General features: G+C 42.9%; 1 protein-coding gene across 1 annotated transcript; it reads right to left on the bottom strand.

The window, feature by feature from the left end:
• Nucleotides 1-3,223: 3,223 nt before the first annotated feature.
• Nucleotides 3,224-7,241, bottom strand: LOC308405801 (kelch-like protein 38). The gene is made up of 5 exons (XM_080896546.1): nt 7,069-7,241; nt 4,808-6,028; nt 4,581-4,722; nt 4,384-4,489; nt 3,224-4,121 (listed from the first exon to the last, which is right to left on the bottom strand). The coding sequence occupies exons 2-5, from the start codon at nt 6,025-6,027 to the stop codon at nt 3,832-3,834; spliced, it is 1,758 nt and encodes a 585-aa protein (XP_080752672.1). The 5' UTR covers nt 6,028; nt 7,069-7,241; the 3' UTR covers nt 3,224-3,831.
• Between the last annotated feature and the right edge of the window lie 5,086 nt (nt 7,242-12,327).

The raw sequence follows: 12,327 nt of genomic DNA, 5'->3' as shown, positions 1-12,327 counted from the left end.
AGCTCCGCCCACTTTGGAAACTTCCCCGCAACACGTGGCTTTGTTTATCAACTCCAGCGTTGCACAACCTCTCGGAGAAGCGAGCGGAGGAATCAACACTCCTCATGTCATGGAAAATAATGACAGGGGACACCAACAAATATTTTAACACATTGGAGGAAGGCGTTTTTTAATGTATACAGACTATTATGTAACTTTGAGAAAGTCAATTTCAACTTCATTTTATGCTTGGACTTAGAGATGTTTTGTGTCTCTTTGCAGTCGTTTGATTGACTTGTGTGTACTCTTTGTGCTTGATTCATTTTTTTCTTCTGCTTTTTTACATTGAGACACTGCTACTTTCCTGGCTGTGGTCGGAGTTCAGGTACAAGGAATAATCATTGTTACACTCATAAATCTACTATCACCACTGCTGTTTTTGATGATTGGGTTAAATATAAAGAAAATAACACTTGGTAAACAGAAAAATGATATACCTCACAAGTCTGCGTGCTCAAACGAGAGCTGGGTTAAATTCATACTGATTTGATCCCATCTTCCTTAATCACTATTCAATAGTTTACAAATCAAGCATAATTTCCAAATATGCTGTGTAAGCCATCCTGCAGCAAACCTCTGACTTTGAGGAAGGCACACTGCAAACCTGCCTGTTCAAACAATAACATTTTTTTTAATGCCTGATGGATTGATGTTGATAAAACACAGTTGTTGTTCAGGAAGCGGCCTGCTCAGCCTTATCAGCGCTCACTTCATGACACTGTAAATCTATAAGGGGGAAAATTACACTGCAATATCACAGCTAAGTGCCCTGATTCTCGGTCTCACTCTGTATTATAAATAGACTGATTTGTCCTCTAGATTTTTCCAGGGTATTTGGCCACACTGTGGATTGTGAAGGAGTGTGTTTGTGTCTGCGTGTGTGTGTGTGTAATTCAGGGGGCTTACCAGTGTGTTTCAGTTTTCCCAAAATGGCCCAGATTGATCCGTGAAGACAGGATGAGGGTATTTTGTTGACTTTGGCCCACGTTACAGAAGATAGCGTTTACAGGTCACTGGGTCGGATCTTATCAGCTTCATTAAACATGTGACACGTTTGCACATTAATCTGTGTGTGGCTTTTCGGAATACACATTAAAAGTTTATGTCTGTGTGTTTACAGCTTTAATCGCTTTTCTCATGCCAGCCTTGAGCTTTCAGTGCAATGACCAAGCGGTTCATTGAAAAAACAAAGATAAAAGCGATTGATGAAGAAGTGCCTTTAAGATCTTGCAACACACACCCTGGTCTGGTCAACCTGTCTTTTAGCTGCGGATATAAATGTCAACTTTCTAAAAATTGCTCCAACATAGCAAACACTTCTCAGTAAACTGCTGCAATGGCAGCTGTGCACGCATGTGTGTATCTCAATCCATGTGAGTGAGCGCTTACAATGCTGTCGTATATCACGACACGTTATATGATCAGGAAAAACATGTTATCTCTGGCACATGGTTTCCCTCCAAGAAGCACTTGTGCTTTGACACATTAAGCCGTGCAGATGTGGCTCGTGTGGTTTTTGTGCTGCTGATGGTCACAAACTACCCCCCAGCGCTACAAATGTATTTCCGCTTCTTCTTCCTCTATTTATTTCTTTGCCTTTTTTTTTACCGTGTAGAAAAAAAATCCACCTCAGACTGCGTATTACAACTTTATGGCTCAAGCTTTTGAAACAGATGTTTGTGGCTTTAATCTAACATCTTGATATATGTAGAAGGCCTGCGAACACTCTCTGCTAGATACAATAGAGCCATACGGGGCATATAATCTCAGCAGCTGCAGAGCTGTTTGTGCAGAAGTAGTTCCCCATATGGGTGACCATAGAGAGTGTGTGAGAAGTGGAACTGAAAAACCTAAAATGTATTACTGTGTGAACTTCAGGGTAATGCAGTAATATGCTGTGAGTCCCTGAAGTCTGATTAAGTCTATTTGTAGACTAGGCTGAATGGCAGGCTGGAAAGTCCCAGCAAGTGCAGTCAGTTAGTGACTGACCAAGAAGGCAGCTATGACCTAAAGAGTCTGGGTTTAGTTTACTCGTGGAATGACCAATAATGTAGCCCTACAGAGCCAGCATGTGTGTATGTGATGCATAAATGTATATTTTTTAACTTTATACATTTTCTATATTTATATCTAGATAAATGTTTAAATATGTTGAAATATATCTTTCTCTGATATGTTTGTCAACTTAGAACCTAGGAAAGGTCGTCAGTGAATGATCTTTTCCACTCTCACCTCTGTCTGTTTTTGTTGTGATGTTGTGACCAGACACGGCCCCACTTGAAACGCCAAACACCTTAATCACAAACACACACACACATATATATGCACACAGTTACACAAACACATACACCTGTTGCTGCTCCTCTTGGATGGGTTTCATCACTCGGTCAGGTTCTCTGTTGTGAAACCCCCGCTCATGAGTTTCTCTCGAGTCTTCGCTCACATCTGCCAGCTTGCACGGAAACCGGCCGGGCCACATGCCTCACGTGGTGTAACATTTGCCCTTCTTGTTTGTTGCTCAAAATAACATCAGATCACCTATAGTTTTTCCAGTCACCCATCCACACCACCTTGTCTCGGCCACTCCACCCACTGTCCCCTGGGCTCCGTTTGCTGGCAGCAAAACGACTGAAACATCTGACCCAGTGACTTATGGTTTCAAAAAAATGTCCCCTCTGGTCACATTGTGTTTACGCCATACGAAAGGCTGACATTACATTGCAGATGCCACTGATGAATAAAATGATGTAATCTCTTTAACTGCTGCTTAAACTTGCACCATGCAATCATTCTATAGGAAGCTGTTTGTCCCGCATATCTTCAGATTTTTAGCATACATCTAATTTGTGAACCATAACAAATCAGTGAGTCAGATGGGATTCGTGGACTCAATTCCCACTGTCACAGGGCCAGCAATGATGTTCTCACTGGGTAAAAGTTCAGCATGTTCTTTATAAAAGGGTAACGTTTCATGGTTGCATTCTGTATCTCCATGTGTGTGGAGAACAGGAACCTGTCTGGACATGTTGAGATCCAGTGTGAGAGGGTTTAAACAGACATACGATGAGACATACAGGGCACCGGCTCAGATTGCGATTCACTGTCAACAGACCAAGAACTGCTGAGTCGTACTGTGGGGATGAAGAAAGACCACATATATAGACTGTGATTTTATTTTCAAGCTGTACAAAAACGGGCTAAAACCAGTAAACAACAGTACAAAAACATTAAACCTGAACATTTAGAACAAATGATTTCAGCATTTGATGCAAAAGTATGCTCGGCACCCAAAGTCCCAAAACAGTTGACCTTCTGGTATGCTTTTATTTTGATTTCAGCACTGCATTAAAAATCTCTTGCTCTTTATCACATGAATTTCACCACCATTTTCATTAAAGTGACAGAAATTGATCCAAGGCTTTGCTGCTCACGTCAACAGGCTCAAACCTACGAGCTGCACACACAGCTTTGAGTTGCACCAACTGGTACACAGCCCTCTCGATTTAAACATGACAGGTGAAATCTCTGGATTTAGAGCAGGCTGAAAATAGCACTCTCACCCATTGTGAAGCCAGACAGGTTAAGAGCAGGCTATGCAACAAGAGTCGTCTTCTTTTATGCGAGTCAGAGTCAGGCATTAAACAACAACACAGAAAAGTCGTGGAATAAATAGTGCTTAACATTTAAATACTTTAGTTTTAAATTGAAAACATAAAAAAATGAAAATGACATTTGTTCTATAAAATATTGACGTCAAAACAAAACAAAACGAAACACTACTGCCTGCCTAATTTATGATTTCGACCATGTCTGTGAGACACATGTGAGAGTCACGGAGCCGTGATCGAACAGTTTGAAAGGCAGACTCCCTTTACTTGTCCATGTGTCTGTTTTCGGGTCGTAACACTCAAAAGCGTCCGAGTCTTCAATGACGTCGTGGCCATTGATGTAACGTCCGCCTGTTACATACAGTTCGTTACTGAGAACGGTGGCTGAATGGTGCATCCTCCTCTCCTTTAGGTTGGCACACTTGATGAATCGGTTGGCCTTGGTGTCGTATGCAATCATCCTCCTGGTGTATCCTGTGACAGAGAAGATATTATGATATATATATTCATATGCAATAGTTTGGTATGTAGTGGTGATGAAATTGTAAAGTGATCCATCAAGAATTTTGCAAGAATCCCTTTGTTTTGTTGAAGAATACTGTAAAAATCCCATTTTCCTAATGGAACTTTCATTCCTAATGGTATGAAAGTTCAGTCCAGGCCCCCGGTGAAATGACACAGTTATCATTATCACATGTGCAGTTCATGTTTATTCTATCTGTCTTAGCCCTTTTACCTCCAATGATGTAGATTTTCTCATCCATGACCACAGCAGGAGCAGAAACATTCTTCACTGTTCTGTTCTCCATCTTAGACCACATGTTCCTGGCAATGTGATACACCTACACAGGGGAGAGGAGAAATAAAAAGGGTGCATGAATAAATGTGAATGGATGAAACAAATGACTGCAAAGGTAACAGGTGTAGTAATACCTGTATCATTCTGACAGGGTTGTGCATGGCATCCTCTCCTCCAAACATGTAGATCCTCTGGTTAGTAGCAGCCACCGCGGGGTGCAGTACAGCCTCAGGCATGGGTGCCATCAACTCCCACAGATTGAACATACTGTTGTACCTGATGAGAGCATTGAGAGATGTGTTTGCTCATGTGTGTCATTCTGTGTATGCAGAGTTTCTTGACTAAGGACGGACCATCTCACCTCTCCACGCTGCCTGTCAATCGCCTGTCAGGTCCAAGGCCGCCCAGGGCAAAGATGAAGTGGAGGTAGGAGACGCTCTGGTGGGCAAAACGTGGCTCTAACATAGGCTCCGCTGTCCGCCAGTGGTTGGTCTTAAGGGAAAGGGTGTAGACAGTTCTACTGACTTCGCTGTTCTTCGGATTTGTGGTCAGACCTCCGATGACATAGAGGATACTGTGCAGGGCAACGTAGGAGGCTTTGTAGAGACGAACAGGCAGCTTAGCAAGCCACTGCCACATCTGGCTCCTCTCATCGAACACTATGGCCTCCCTGGAGGTTTGCTCATTATTCTTCCTCCCTCCTACCACCACCAACATGTCATGATAGCTGTAGCGCCTTGGCGCAACCCAGGGATGTTTAAAGTCTGCTGCGATGTCTCCACTGCATTTTGTGCTAACAGAGAACATGAGGCGTCTAACAGATTCTATGAGTTCAGTGCAGAGGGTGGAGGACTGGATCAGAGGATCATTGGCTATGAACTGGAAGAGGTAGGTGGGGTGGATATATCGAAGGCGAACCTTCTTGAAAAGGTCACTGATAGCACCTCGCCTGGACAAAGGATCGTGATGGATCCAAGCAACAAGTGTCTCAAAAACCTGCTCCTCCTCTGCACAAAGGGAATCATCCTCCAGGTATCCCATGAGCTCCGTCAAAGACAGCTCACACAGGTCCTCAGATATTGACACGTCGCAGAAGCTCTTCATGGCCATCTCTTTTGCTTTGTCTCTTAAACTTTTACAGCTCATGATATCAGAAAGTCGTATCATGCTCAAGCAGTTGTCTGGGCTAAGCTGCTCCTGCAGAAAACTCGAGCAGGCCTCAAAAAGGCGGCCATATTGCAACATGGATGCTGCCTGCATCAGAGGAAGCACGTCATCCATGCTGATGCTGATGAGTCCTGTGTAAACATAGTCGATAATGCTGCTCAGAATGGTGGACGTGATTCCCTTTAGGTCTATTTTGGTCTGCTGTCTCTCCACAAAGTTGTTGCAGAACATGGCTCTGAAGTAAGGGCTGCTGGACACCAGGACATTTCGGTGACAGGGGATCTCTGTATTATCTGAACACAGCAGCACATCAGTCAGGATGTTCTCCTGTCTCAGTCTGTTGAGCTGCAGGAGCAGGTTGGAGGACTGCTCTTTGTCTTTGAAATGGTAGACCTCACGTGCTGGTTGATCCATGCTGAGAAAAGAAAGCAGGCTCAGATTATCACGTGCAACTTGTTATTCAAGCCTATGAGCAATGTGATCACTTACTCACTGTGCTCGCTGTGAAGTTATGTTTATTGGCTTAATGCTGTCAGAATACCAGCTTTTTATTGTGTAGTTCGGATAACATATTGGGATTCTATTTCTTAGATGAGCTAAGTCCTTTCTGCTTTTTTCAGTGACTTGATGAACGAATATCCGAATGTATGAATCAATCAAGGAAACTATTTTCCTGCAAATGCACATGGTTAGCTTTTCCTAAAATTCTGCTCCAAATGTCTAGTTTTAAAGTTTGCAACCCTTTCAACTCATAACAGCAACATAATCTTTGTTCAGGCAATAGTTGGACCATATTTAGCCTTTTTAACCACACACAGATACTCAATGAGGCCTGCAGCATGGCCGTCTGATCATTTTGGAAACTAAGTCGAAAATTCTGATGAAACACCCATGAAATTATTTTTCTTGGTGAGGTGTCATGGGACAGATGATGATTTTGTGTTTTGTGTTTATGTGTGGCAGTGTTTATGTTTATGAGCTTCACACGTTTCATGCAGTACAAATTGTGCAAACTAATGCACATGGTTAATACCAAATGTCACATACTGTCAAAACTAAGTATTAAATGCTGTACAGCTGTGGCTCAAGAGGTAGTGCAGGTCATATACTAATCTGAAGATTGGTGGTTCGATCACTGGCTGCTACAGTCTGAATGCCAAAATATCCTTGGGCAAAATACTCACCCATAGCTGCTCGTGTGAATGTTAGATAGAAAGAACTTATGCATAGAAAATAGAAGGGAATAGGAGAAATGAGGCAAGTTGTATAAAGTGCTTTGAATGCTCAGAGTAGAAAAGCACTATATAAGAACCAGTCCATTTACCATTATAAATTAACATTTATTTCAGCATATGAAATAAGTATATTTCAGTATATGTAAGGTACTGCTAAGGTTAGACATCACACAGAGCAGATTCAGTCCTCCTTGCAGCCTTACATGAATACGGCTCTTACCTGTTGTGGTTCTTTCAGGGTTTCTTGGGGGTCCCACTGAGTTCAAAGTAAATTCTCAGCATCAAATATGATGTCTGAACATTCTCCTTCCCTGTCTTCCTCTTTCTTCTAGCATTAAATCGATGTGACTGTACGCTCCTCTCTCTTTGTAGAGGTGTGTTGCGCACTGTTTGTTGTTATGGACTCTTTCCACGAGGCCCGTGTGTACATTCCTCCCCTAAAAATAGAGCTTGTCTTTGGCAGCACTGCTGCAGACACATGTGACATGCTAGAGAGCTGTCTCAGAGTCTGTCTGGATTTACCACCAAATCTGTATTGTTCCTTTATTTATTATTCTTTCTCTCTCCCTCTTCTTCTGATATTATGTTCTTCCTCTGTTTATTAAATCCACATGAGACCTCTCTTTTCTTCTTTATAGCTCGCATTCCTGCTCACTCCATCAGCTCTATCTCTGTCTGGCACATGATTGCAGCAGTAAAAACGGCACTGATACTTGATAACACTCATTTTTGCTGGCTGCTCATTCTGCCGGCTGGCTCGTGGAACACACAGAGATATAAAAACAGGATTATGTTACAGCAGAAGCGACATAAACAGAGCGATACGAGGAGGTTTCAGCAGGATTCCAGAAAAAAGAACATGGAAAACACTTTGGCCACAACATTACAAACAGTTCACCACAAGTTCAGTGAAAATGTTTCCGATTTATGTAACCTCAGCCAGAGGCTTGGGTTTAATGGAGGAACATGAGAGGTGTTTTGTGTGTTGATCCTTTATGCATAAAGAATATCCTAATTTAACTGTATATCAGCAACAGTTGCTTGCATTCCCTATCTTTGTGTGTTTTTTAAGCTCATTTCCATCTCATTTTTATGCTCTCTGAAACAGATAGAGCCTATACAGCGGCTTTCATTCAAAGTGGCAACAGGATATTCATTAAAGCTGGAGAAGAATCAAAGCTTGCTGGGTCTTTCTTAAATGTGGGCACTTACATATAATTTTTTTTTTTTTTAATGAAAAGGCATTTTCAGTAATCGCAGTTACAAATGTGGCATGTTTTCTCGTGTTTGTGGGATTTTGTACAGAGCTTGGCAAATTCAAGATAAATAGCTGCCTGGGTTGCCATGGCAGTGTAGATTGTAGGATATTGTACAACAGCACCAGCAGTTCACATCATAGAGCACTTGCACTTACTGGCCATCTTATGTTGACATCTTGTCCTGTTGCTTGTGGGCAAATGCGAGCATGTCACTGCTTGCACAGTTATAGCAACAATAACAACAACGAAATAAAGTAAAGGCTGTAAACATCAAGAACTGAGGTCACAATAATCACACGTGTGATACCACAGGATAGTACTTCTTTGCATTATAAGCAGACACAACTAAACAGCGCCATCTAGTGGCCGAGCGTTGGGTAAATACACAATTCATTATGAAAAAGAAAAACAATTTCCTTTCTAATTAACGCTTAAACCTTTGTTGTTTGTGCTTACGGGGTCCTCAGTGACAGTACACAACAAAGACATCATTTATATTCCAATAAACTAAAATGTTGGGGGTTTTTTTGCCTGCTAATTGTATCATGAAACAAAATGTAAAAAAATTAATATCTGCCACTACGTGCTCCTGTCAAAGGCAAACGCTTAACTCGTTTACCCGTGAGACCGCAGTGTCATTTTATCACCCACACTCTCATATTCAGCGCCGCGATTGCATCTTTTAAAAGTTAAGCACATTGTCTTCTATCTCTGTTCCGTCACCTTGACAAAAAGGACTCATTAATGTCTGCCTGTAGGCAACAAGTTATATTAAAAGTTAAAGCTTCGGCACACACTTTTCATAGCGCAGCGTTTTCATACAACAGCTTAACTGTAGCCACCCACTGCCCCGTGCTGTGTCTTCATATCACCAAATGATTATCTTCTCATAAGCACACGCTCTAATAGAGCTTATACACCCAGGGGGATTTAGATCTCACCGATTACTCTTGTGTTTGTGTAGGTGTGAGTGTGTGTCAGACAGCTCTCCTTGGTCAAACAGAAGCGACATGTGCAGCTCTGTCCTTCACTTAATTTCGCTGTACTCTGCGGCACTCGGTGCTGCAGGTAATAGTTTGTTTTCCACAAAGAAAGCCCCCCTACTTATTACATGTTTTCATTCTTAATCCACAAATATGAGGAGCTGAAATTCAGGTTCTGTGGGAGACAGAAGGGCTAAAGAAAACAGACCACTGGCTATAAAGAAAAGGTAAAGGTAGGGAGGAGTGCTCATCCTTGTATAAATCACGCAATGAGTCCCCTTCATTTGTGTTTGCTCATTTAATGCCCTTTTTATTACATCAGAGTGAAAGTAAATAAGATCATTTGCATCAGTGCTATTTGCACTATTCTGCAGAAGGGTACCAAAAAGATAACGCAGTACAGGACAAATCATATTATCTGAGATTACTGTGCTCGCAGCTAGTTTATCACGCACCACACAAAGCCAACTGTCGGCTCAGTTTGAATCAGTGTTCCTCAGTTGCACCCAGACCCCCCAAAAAAACATTCTCTTGTTGTTTTGTAATGAATTTCAGACTTGGGCCCAAAGTAAACTGGATTGTCACTCTGTCATGTCTGTTTAGATATCTGGCCTTTGGCGCCGGAGCAGCGATTTCTGCGCTTGACTAAGCTCACTGAAATGTTCAGCCCAAAACGAGCTCTGCTTCCACAGCGCAGACAAAGATAGCTGGGTATACCTGTGATTTATGCCACTCATTATTTCGTGACATGATTCATGACTCACATTAAAAACATGAATTATTAGAGCACCTTCTAAAGCTCTGTGGGGAAAAAATACTTGTCATATGAGGCGCAACATCTTCCAAGAACTTTCTAATAACGCCAGGGTTCACTCACCTGCTGATCACCTGGAACATACTTTAACCTTGTGAGGTTTAAGCACCGCTGCCACCCTCACCATGTGCTTTGGAGAATAAAATATGGACTTTCTGAGAGGACAGGGGCGATCGTGGCTCAAGAGTTGGGAGTTCGCCTTGTAATTGGAAGGTTGCCGGTTCGAGCCCCGGTTTGGACAGTTTCGGTCGTTGTGTCCTTGGGCGAGATACTTCACTACTGGTGGTGGTCAGAGGGCCCGGTGGCGCCAGTGTCCGGCAGCCTCGCCTCTGTCAGTGCGCCCCAGGGTGGCTGTGGCTACAATGTAGCTTGCTATCACCAGTGTGCGTGTATGTGACTGAATGTAGTGTAAAGCGCTTTGGGGTCCTTAGGGACTAGTAAAGCGCTATATAAATACAGGCCATTTGACACTGGTAGAAACATTCAGAGAACAGTATTCAAAAGCCAAGAAATAGTAATTATAAAAAAAAAAAATCTCAGATTCTCAGGGTTAGAGGGGTTATCGATAATGACGTCATGACTTACTGATGAGGGAAGAAATGACTCTGTGAGATTTACTGTGCAACAGGAGAAAATGTGACTGGTATGTAGATGTGTGTGTTCAGTATGTAAATCCCTTTAACATTTTAAATGTAATCTGGTTTGGGAATGGTGGGCTGCCTGTGACAGCAAGCAGAAGCCACGACAGAACGAGGATGACGGTTACTATGAATGCTATCAAACTGTTGGTGAGAAAATGTTGCTTGTCCAGCCTCAGACGTTCTTACAGTGGTAACATTTTTTCTCACTCGATTTAAGCATGAGTCCAAGTTAAAGGTTGAAAAATGTAGATGGGAGTATTATGAATATTACGGAGTGGAGACTACCTCCATTATTCACATCACTTTACTATTGGACTGTTTTATTTTAAGCACACAGATGGTGCTCTCTCTATCGCTTTCTTTCTCTCTCCAATACCACGTTCAGACCAGCAGAGTATCCAGCAGGTGTCAGGCCAACGTTATGCAAATTTCAGAGTTGTTAGGGGGCTTTAAAGGCTACGCTCACAGTCAGTGTGTGAACAAAACAGACGCATAAACTGCTGAGATGAGAGATGAGAATTGGCTGGCGTGACAGAACATTTTCTACGAAAAGAAACCAAATAGAGGCGTGAGACTTGAATGCTTTGGGTTATCATGAAACGTTATTTTCTCAGCCGTACACACACGTTTATGGTGCAAACTTTAAAACACCCATTTAATCAGTGTGATAACCTTCGAATGAGTCTGCCATGGAGCATTATTCCCAGGCGTAAAGAGATACATGCCAAGCAACTCTGAGATCAGTAATCTGGGTTTTGATGGAGAGACGTCTACATGTAAATCAGGGGTGGAGAGGGAGGTGTGAGGAGTAGCCTACAGAGACAAAGAGGGAGGGGGGCTGGAGGCTGTGAAAGTAAGTCTGTGTTTCAGTACCTACACACAGGCTCAAGCAGGGATGTGGTCTTAAAGGGCTTACAGTTAGCTGCTTAAAATTCTTCTGATGTATCCAACGAATGCAGGACATGTTATTTGGTAAAGGGGGAAAAAATGCGAAGGCGCAAGGGGAAAGCACTTAGTGTTTACTGGTTGTGCCCTCTGCTGTAGCTCTCCCAAGGTTCCTCTCTTGTTGGTATGGCGGTCATTCAGTCGCTGCCACTGTGCAGCAAGGCAAACACAGCGTCGTTTTTTTGTTGTCTGCTCTGATAGAGTCAGCTAACCTGTGTGGGTTGGGTGTGTGGACGACGCAGGGGTGTTGGTGGATTTGCGTGTGCCTTCATGTGTGCTATATGTTGCAGTATGTGTGGGAGAGAAGGGTGTGTGTGTGTGTGTGTTCACGTGCATGTGTGTGCGTGTGTGTGTGTGTGTGCAGCAGATATTGATATTCCAGCAGCAGCAGAAGCTGAAGCCCATGTCTTTAAAGTGTCAGCCCTCAGCAGCCAGCCAGGTATACCTAAGGTACAGAAAAGAGAGGGGGCGAGTGAGGAAAGGGAGCAACGAGAGAAAAGGGAGTGAGATAGAAATATATAAAGAAAGAGGGGCCATGAAAGACAAAAAAATACAAAGGCAGGGGAGATAAAGAGAGACAGAGAGTAGAGAGTGCCACAGAGAGAGAGAGAAATACTGAAAGGGGAGGGAGGAAAGAACACTTTAGGTGGGTTTTCTGGAGGTGAAATTACTCAGATGTCTTTGAAGGCCTCACTGACTGTCTTCTCCCTCTGTATTCTGGGCGACACGCGGACAAACAGAGAAACAGATGGACACAGAGGGAGTGGTGGCTGCAGGGGCAGGCAGGGAAAATGTCAGGTTTCAAAAACAGAGCAAATGAGCGGTGTTGAGGAGCAC

Source organism: Rhamphochromis sp. 'chilingali' (genome assembly GCF_963969265.1).
Source record: "Rhamphochromis sp. 'chilingali' genome assembly, chromosome: 11".
In the NCBI taxonomy this organism is placed as follows: domain Eukaryota; kingdom Metazoa; phylum Chordata; class Actinopteri; order Cichliformes; family Cichlidae; genus Rhamphochromis; species Rhamphochromis sp. 'chilingali'.
Note: the sequence above shows the minus strand (reverse complement) of the source record. Positions and strands in the feature narration are given on the sequence as shown.

Bases quoted from the DNA above. Each gene is read 5' to 3' on its own strand.
- LOC308405801 (XM_080896546.1), bottom strand. From the start codon at position 6,027: ATGGATCAACCAGCACGTGAGGTCTACCATTTCAAAGACAAAGAGCAG. The intron at 4,723-4,807 runs GTGAGATGGTCC...TGCTCTCATCAG, and splicing joins TTGACAGGCAGCGTGGAGAG to GTACAACAGTATGTTCAATC. The intron at 4,490-4,580 runs GTATTACTACAC...TCCCCTGTGTAG, and splicing joins ACCCTGTCAGAATGATACAG to GTGTATCACATTGCCAGGAA.